Source organism: Hyposmocoma kahamanoa, unplaced genomic scaffold (assembly GCF_003589595.1).
Source record: "Hyposmocoma kahamanoa isolate Upper Pololo Valley unplaced genomic scaffold, ASM358959v1 95, whole genome shotgun sequence".
Lineage (NCBI taxonomy): Eukaryota > Metazoa > Arthropoda > Insecta > Lepidoptera > Cosmopterigidae > Hyposmocoma > Hyposmocoma kahamanoa.
Genome location: NW_020654972.1, coordinates 4,876,356 through 4,885,443, shown reverse-complemented (window position 1 = coordinate 4,885,443; position 9,088 = coordinate 4,876,356). Strand labels below are relative to the sequence as shown.

General features: G+C 36.0%; 1 protein-coding gene across 2 annotated transcripts in view; it reads left to right on the top strand.

The window, feature by feature from the left end:
- Nucleotides 1-732: 732 nt before the first annotated feature.
- The window catches only part of LOC113238223 (protein Flattop homolog), a 14,954-nt gene continuing 6,598 nt past the window's right edge, over nt 733-9,088 (top strand). Inside the window, exon 1 of one of the 2 annotated variants that reach the window (XM_026475009.1) lies at nt 733-900. In XM_026475009.1, the coding sequence (XP_026330794.1) occupies nt 874-900 (27 nt within the window). In that variant the 5' untranslated portion in view covers nt 733-873. Of the gene's footprint in view, nt 901-1,171; nt 1,214-9,088 lie in introns of those variants that run through there. The other variant, XM_026475010.1, reaches the window with a different exon arrangement.

Genomic DNA, 9,088 nt, shown 5'->3' with positions numbered 1-9,088 from the left:
CTGAGTTATAGGACTCATGTTAATCTATATTCAGCCATTTTAAGTAATGTATACCGATGATTACTTACAGGTATATATACCTTGTTGTATGTGTTCTAAATTTTAAAACACAAAATTGCACCTTTCGGTAATAATAGGATATTTTATCATCAATGTTGTTCTATGTAGGCAGACTGGCAATGACATTGTTATAGTTCCTTTTCTAACTAAATAACATCTTTATGTGATATTATACAAATTATATGTCATTGATATAGGTACTTATTGTCATTGTAGTAAAATTTTTCGTCCTGCGGAACAGGCTAAGGCGTCTAAGCCATTTAGTAGAAACCAAATCTTAGATTTAAATTTTTCTTCAACGTTTTATTTTATTAAGGCTTTATCATTTTTTTCATTAGCCAAGTTTTCATTCCGAATTTGAAATAGTTTTAACTTTTTTAATAATTTATTCGTCATTCCAAGCATAATGCTTACGTTCATTATAACTACTTACTCAAAGTAATCATATAAGTCCCTGACACGTGGTGAAGTTTGGAGGACCTCATTGCCAGACACCCTCAGTTCTAATTTCGCAGCAGGTTCAAAGTAATTTCGAGCACACGGAAGGCAATGAACCTTGCCAGATATAAAACCTCCTTTATAACTACAAACGTATATTGCCATGGCAACAACGCAGTTGAGCCAATAGACTTTCCCAGTTTTCCACACAAAATAAATGACGCCCGCCGTCATAGACAAAATTTTAAAAATGATTTTCGGCTCTGATTTTGACCAATTTAAAAAAATATATTGATTTTCGTAAGCGCTTTCTATGTCTGTAATATTTTCGATTTTTTTACTATTAATTCGTTTTTAATCGTGTAATTTTCCACAATGGCATACAATTTTGATAGCGGCCAGGTAAGTGCTAGTTTATTAAGAATTTTGTTTTAAAATTTTAATGTACGTCACACATTTTCCTTTTATCATATGTGTACAAAATATTAAATTAATAGTTATGGGTCCCAGTGAATCACACCAATTACTCATTTTCAAACTTGGAGAATTCTGTGTGGTTTAAGAACCATATAATGAAATTAATTCCGTGTGCACTAACCAAAACATCAGCTGGAACCAGTTTAGAAAAGTTCTTTTCTTTAATTGCTCTTATCAGCAATTGAACGCGGGACTTCCTCGAACGTACCATATGTGTTGTAAGGGACAATTCGAGAGGGTGAGTATATTCATAATAAAATAACTTGTGCTAGGAATAATGTTAATGTAATTATTTATAATTGCGTAAATATTTTTTATCCCCTTACAAAATGTGCACGGTCAGTCGACACATATTTTGTAATATTTATGATAATTTAATATATAATTTAATTAAATTTCCCAGTAAGAAACTACGTTTGCTTTGTTTTATTGGTGACTTTTTTTTTGATATCATGGATACGATCACCAGCTGACGTAACGACGCATTTTTGTTACACCCGGTATAAGTAAGATAATCCCGTATATTTTCTAGTTTTAGTGCACCTGCAGCTCTATTACGTCCCCTACAATGTTTTACTGCGAATCGTTTTTTACCAGCGATACAAATTGTAATTCCTTTAATCCAACTTAGATACATTCAATTACATTGCTAACGTCTCTCCCTATTCCACTATTTCAATAACAAACCTAAACTCTCAAGTTATAAAGTCCAAGTTTTAACGGATGTACTTGCTGGAAAGTGAGGGGCGCAGGATCGCCCTTGTTTGAAAGAGAATGACAATTTTTCACGCCTTTGTGTGTTCTCTTAATCTATGTTTGACACCTCACACCGGCAGTCTATAGTTAACAGGTCTCATATACCCGGTTTTGTTAATTTTCCATTGTTATTGATGAAAAAATAGAAAATAAAAGTTTGTTAAACTACAGATGGTGTACTGAGTACGGTGGTTATATTGTCAAAAGCTATAAGGCTGGACTCGGACCAGCGACCTCGCCATACCGGGGCGAATCGTAGGAATTTTAGTTTGTGTTTGTTCAATTTTTGTATCAATAGTTAAAACAAAGTAGTAGAGTATTTTCAATGTAGGGTAGTCAAAATCAAGATATTCAATAAAATAATTAATTAGTTGGGACAGAGCGCAGCGGTTTAAATGGCAAGACTGAGCCGGAAAGATAGAATATCAACATACTCAGTTTCGCCTAAGAAAATCACCACATTAATCGATGTACAATCGTCTGGAAAATGTCGTTTCGAAAAATCTCTATGAGCATCCCATAGGAGCGAAAAGAACGTTGTTGACGACGAACGACTACAGTTAAAACGTTCGTTGTTATTGCATGGACAAAGGTTTTTCTTCTCGGCTCAAGCCGTTTTCGCGTTAATAAGTGTAGTGATTCTCTTACGCTAAGATTTATAAAACGAACTTTCACTTCGATTAAGCAAAAATTGCGAACTAAGCAAGTATTTTGTATTTACGAAACGAATTGTGCCTAAGTTTAAAGTTGACTTAGTCAAAGTCAAGGTTCGTTTTATAAATCTAAGCCTTGGACATCTCTCACAATATCGATCGTAATCTATATTTTTGCTTAACTTTTAAGCAATTAGTACAATAAAATATACTTTAGGCTCAACAATTGACAAGCAAGTTTCAAACGCAAGACAACTTTGTAAAGTGCAATAAAATCAGCTAAATGCAATACATTCGTAACTTCCTTTAATATACTTTAACGCATAATCTGAAAACGTATTTCCGCATACTACAAAAGTTTGAATGCGTGACAAAGTTGGTACTGTCTTCGAATGGTACTTTCCAAGGCGGCGGCGGCAACTTGACGGCATTTTGTCGTTTGGCGTGACTAGCTTCCCTTGTATCTATCTATATCCAGTCATGACCTTACTTGTTTGAGCTCAAAATAGACGCGACAAATGTCCTAGAATATTTGCATCAGAATGGCTAAGCTTAGTTTTCACGTAAATTTTGTATACAATAATCGTGAATGTCATTCATGCTGGAATATTATACTGTTGATACAGCTTGATACGCGTTTTAGCTGGCTGGTATTTTTAAACTTTTGTTTAAGTCTTAAAATTGTCGTCATAGTATTTGTCCTTGATTTTGTTTTTAAACCTTTTGTCTACATGAATGTCTTCTGGAACATAATTTAATTTGTATTATTTTAAGTGTAGGGTAGCCTGGTCTAAGATGACGAATCCGATAAGAGTACGCAATGTAGATTGCCGAGAAGTTATTTACAATTACAACTTGGTTGCGTACTAAGTTCAGTGTCATTTTGTAGTGCTTACCTAAGTCTGAACATTTTGATGTATTTGCATAAAACTTTTTGATATTTTCAAATCGTTACTGAGACTAAACTAAGCATATTTCTTTAAAACTGACTTTGTATGAAATCGCCCAAAAACGCGTGTAGAGGTCAAACTGCAAACGATTCTGGTCACTTGCAACATATGGGATTGGTAGCAGTTTTATTCTGAATTGGCTGAAGTATGCAAGAGTACGCAACTCGACGTGTTGCAAGAGTGCCATACCATTTTTTTTAGAAAAGTGTACTTCTGAATATAATTTCTGTCGCTATGCTTCGTTCTAAACCAACTGAAATACTAGACTCTCACAAAAGTGAGAGTCTAGTATTTTTGAAGGTTTAGCAGACCTGACGCATGTGCTCCGAATATGTATGAAATATCGGGTGCAAGTGCGCCTGAAGCACCACCACCACCCTAACTGAGGTATGTCCGTGCCACAAGTAGATCCTTCTCAGCTCTCCATGAGCAAAGGCCCACGCACACCGAGACAAAAATCACATTACCAGAAAGGTATGGAGGTGATTCGTGCAACCGACAAACGAAGTCCTTTCAAAAAAGGTGTTGCGTAGTCTTGCCGACGCACATGCGTACTCTTACCTATAGTACAGTGTAAAAGTACGCAAATCCCACTTTGCACTTTTTTATCAATTACAGCCACATTATTAAATATAACTACTTTTCACGTTAGTATGTAAGAGTCAGATAAGTAGACTATAAAATAAAACAATAGCTGATTTTCTAACACTTCTTGTTTTCATTCTACACGGTCTCAAACCTTAAGTGCGTCGTCTTAAACCAGGCTACCCTATTATTTTTTTATGATTATCAACTGACGGAATACGTCTAGGTACCCATAGCAGTTGCATTGCCACTTAGTGCTTATATCGCAAAGATCAGAGGGGTACTGCCATCCTGAACCATAAAGTTGACAAGTTCATAATGCCAATAGTTTTACCACCACTCTTACCCTTCAAAACCAGAACGAAGTAGTATAGAAGTTGTATTTTTTTTATTGTTACCAAGTGACCGGAGAATAAAACAAGATGCCACTTAGAGCTTTAGATCGCAAAGATCTGAGAGGCATTGCCACTGCGTCCGTCATCCTGAGATATAAAGTTAAGTTCATTTGCCTGTAGTTCCACTAACACCTTTACCCGTCAAAACCGGAACGCATTTATATAGAAGTTGTAAAAAAAACTTGTGTGAAAAATCTTGCGGTGACTGCAGTTATGGTACAGGGTCAAGATCACGTTAAGCTTTATACTTAAGACTTAAGTCCAACTCTATGCCCCTTACGATAAGAACGGTTCAAAGTACAAAGTGTCAAGCTTGATGTGCTCTTGACTGCACTATACGACTTTCTGGGTGAACCTGTATTCAATTTATTCCTCGCATATAAAATACAATCAGATATTGTGTGTAAAGCAAAAATTTAGTAGCAGTAGTGCTCCTTGTGCAAGAGTTCGTCCAGGGTAGTACTGCCACCTTACCTATTTCTGCCGCCAAGCAGTAATGCATTACTGCATTCCGGTTTTGAAGGGTAGGGCCGGTGAAATGACAGGCACATGGGACTTTTCAAATCATGTCTTAGGGTGACGGGCGCAGTGGCAGTGTCAGCGTGGCACTTACGACCAGGCGCACGACTTGTTCGTTCCATCTGTTAATATCATAAAAAAATACTGTTTTAGCGAATTAGACATGGTCTCTTTAAGAAAAGTTGTTTGTTATCGTTGGTCACATCGTGAACATCTCCACGCACTGTACAGACAAGAGCACATCAAGCTTGACACTTTGGGCTTTGGATCGTTCTCATTGCTAGCGGCATAGAGTTAAATTTAAACCTTTAGTGCACATTGACGTGCTCTTGACCTCGTACAAATTACTAATGTAGGTATTGTACAACTTTTTGAATAGCTAACCGAACATCTGAAAAGTCATCGTCCGACTCTACATTATTATCTTAAAATGTGTCATGTTATCTGTCAAATTACGATTGCGCTACACGTACGAAATTTTCTTCGATAAGTATACAAAAATCTGTTATCAATGAGACTACTTACTTTTTTCTACTGAGACTGTGCTATATTTTTATTTATTATGACTATGACTATACTAATTATATATATATATTTGAAGATTATTATCAAAACGATGAAGGTAAGGGGGTATTTGGCCTAAATTCGCTTGCATCAACACACGTCAACATGCTGCAAATTAATCATTGTTTCGTTTTTTTATGATATCAAGTGACGGGATGAATAATTAGTATGCCTGGTGGTAAAAGACACGCCTGTCGTTCAGAGTTTTAAATACGATAGGTCTGAGGACTGCCCTTGCGCCCGTCACCCTGAGACATAAGTTGAAAAATCCCATGTGCCTGTAATTTCACCAGCTTCCTTCAGAATCGGAACGCATATGTAATGCTCACATTACTGCTTGGTGGCAGAAATAGGTAAGGTGGCAATATGTCACTGGGCAAACTTTTTTACAAGAAGCTCTACTGCTGCTAACGGTTTCTCGATAACTCAACACAACACATTAACGGCCAACGTATGGAAATAGTATGGCGCATGGAGTCATTTTTATTTCTGTGATTGTTTTATTTATTTAAATTGTGCTTTGTCGTTTGCCCTTCAATTATGAATTCATTATTAATGCTATTGTAAAACACGTACATGTTTATAGTATAGTGCGATAACATAAAGTTTATTACTAATAGGAGAATAAGTAAAGAGGTGTAAGCAGAGTTAATAAAGCAGTATGCTTCGTATAATTTGAGTATCCAAGGCATGTCGTGTCTCTAATCATTCTGTCTATCAAAGCTCCTCGTTCATTACGAACTGTCTGGCATTTGAAATACTAAGTAAACCGGAAAAATCTTTGTGTCTGAAACAAAATAATGATTACCCATTTTTAAGTGACAAAGTTCTATTTGTCAAAAATTCTTTAGATAGATAAACAGAACGTAAAAAAGAAGCATTGAGCACCATCGTAATATATTTGAGAACGTATCATTTTAATTACTGGAATGATAACTTATCGATGATTGTTACACACCTGTGTGATATGAATAAAGACATCGAAAGCTTTTTCGATATGCCTTCACTGATAAGATTAGAAATTATAAATAATAATTTTCAACATTTTTAGGAAAACATTGCAAAGAAACCTGTAGGTCGACAAATATTTACAAAACTCATTGAAGACATTTTGAAGTTCACCAGCAAAATGTCACAGACATTAAGACGACCCTAAGGCAAATCGGCTTACAATTGTCAATTGTAATGTAATAAAGTTTGTGTATTTTGAAATTTCAGGTTTTTAATAAAATTAATTTATTATTTATTTGTGAAGAAACTATTCGACACAAAGCGCTCAAAAATAGGTGTCAATAGTACATTTTACCGGAAAGAGAAGCGGAAGCTAAAGTGTAAACTCTATAAAGATCTCAACTAAATAGCCTAGTGAAATAAACAGGGCTTGTTTTTGCTTTCATAATAGTACTTAAGGCTCAACTCACACTGGCGCAGAGTCGAAGCGTCGCGTCCTGTTTTTCAACTACAACGCATGGCGATGCGCGTCATGCGAACGCCCGCATTAGCGCGCACGGATTACAGTTCAGAGACTTTTAAACATTCTCGAATGGCGCTCATGCTCGACAGTATACAATGGTTGATATCGATCTTATTATAATTTTATTGCTCTTATATCTGAAGCTGAAGAGAAAGAAACTAAAAGTATATCCGACACTGAAGGGAGAAAAAGAAAACGGAAATTTTGGGTTCACGAGTTATGGAAGAAAAGACGTATACTTGGCGAATTCAAAACACTCTGTAGACGATTTAAGCCGAGATTCAAGATATTTTTATGATTAGTTTGATATATGGAAGTTCATATTTTTGGATTAAGTGAATTAATTTTTCGTCTTCATCCATTGTCGCGCACTCGTCTCGTCGCACTTCGGCATTCGGTGCTATGTCTGGTGTGGTCGGCGTCTGACGCGTCACTGCACGCGTAACGCACAGCGACGCGCGAAACCGCTCGACTATAATCAAGAGTCGACGCGCGATTCCATATTTGCATAACACAAATTTGTACCTTAATAATAGGAAAATAGAAATGAATATGCTGTAGGCGAAAAACATGACGCGTCGCGACGCTGCAACTCTGCGCCAGTGTGAGTTGAGCCTAACTGCTAAACGCGCGCACCTAAAAAATCAATCAAATCAAGCAATTCGCATTATGTCCTAATAATTACTTTAAAAAAAACAGACCTCAAAAGTTTGTTTATCCGCTTTCGATGTGTTCGTTACATCATTGAAATCGGTTCACAAAATGGCGGAGTAATCGCGTACCATACGCACAAAAAATGTACAATCGAATTGAGAATCTCCTCCTTTTTGAAGTCGGTTAAAAACAAAACCGGTCTCTATATAAAATAGTTCGTGATGAATGTTTTAGTATGGTCGAAGATTATTTAGTAGTAACATTTTGTTATATGGACATAGTAGGAAATACTTCTGACAATCAAAGATCCTAGGTAAGAAGTATCCCTAAGTATATTGGTCAAATTGTAATGTTACAGTAGGTAGGTACTTTTTTGTGGGTGTTTTGGCTTCTGTCCTACTGAAGACAATTCTGCCAGTGTCCGGGTTGAAAGATACACGGTTTATATCAAGATTGCCAGGAACGCACTCCGGCGACGATGGTCGGTTGTACCATCCTATGTACAAAGACAAAAGACGAGGTTATTTGACTAACTACTTTATAAGCCAACATTAAAACATGTAACACATAACAAATGTTATAGAAGTATGTTATTTTGTTCAATATATTTAAATGGAATATTTATTCTACTATTTAGTAGAGAAGGTTTAAGGAGAGAAAGAATACTATAAAAATTTGTGGGACGAGGGATAGAATCTGGAAGACCGTATAAAGAGACGGGATACAATGAACAGTTAAAAAATGTATGGTCAAAAGTTCCTTCTTCAAGACCACACTCACAAAAGGAGTGATCCCTTATCCTAAGCTTAGCAAGGAAAGTGGGTCTGCAGTTAATAGGTACCTACTGAACATGTGCCAAATTTATAGCTTGTCACAAATCGACGAAATGGGACCAAATAATAGTCCACTATTATTGCGGCATGCAACTGTAATATCGTAACGATTTATAAAAATGGCAAACCTTTGTCACTTCTAGACTCTTCCTGCTGCAATAGACTAAGTTCAGATTTGATTAGGTACGCCTGATTTGCCCCCTATAATAGTTTTATAATAACTATTAAGTAGTGAATTGTAGAAAATAAAAGAAATAATGGTCGTCGAAATAATATTTCGTATGTATCTATATGAATCAATGATCATAGATACGATATGAATGAATTAAGTTTAGTATGAAATTGTCATTAGAATGTTCTGGCCACTTTGAAATGAAATAAATTTCTTTTTTGTGAAAGATTCTGATTAGAACCTTTTTGGAATTAAAATCTTACACACGGCTGCTTTTAGCAGCGATGCAAACGCGACGCAGTCGTTGATTGTCTGTCTACCTTTAAGGTGCCTACAGATACGATCGATATTGACGATCGATGTCGATCGATCAATCAATCGAACAATGTCGATTGGGAGCCTACAGACATAATTGACATTATTATTACTCGTATATTATTATCGTAAATTTAAATATTTTTAAAAATATTTTTTCCTAATAGGGCACTATGCAGCGCATATTATTATATGTAGCGGATACGGCTTACGGACGTACTGAGCGTTTTTGGTTTGCCGGAT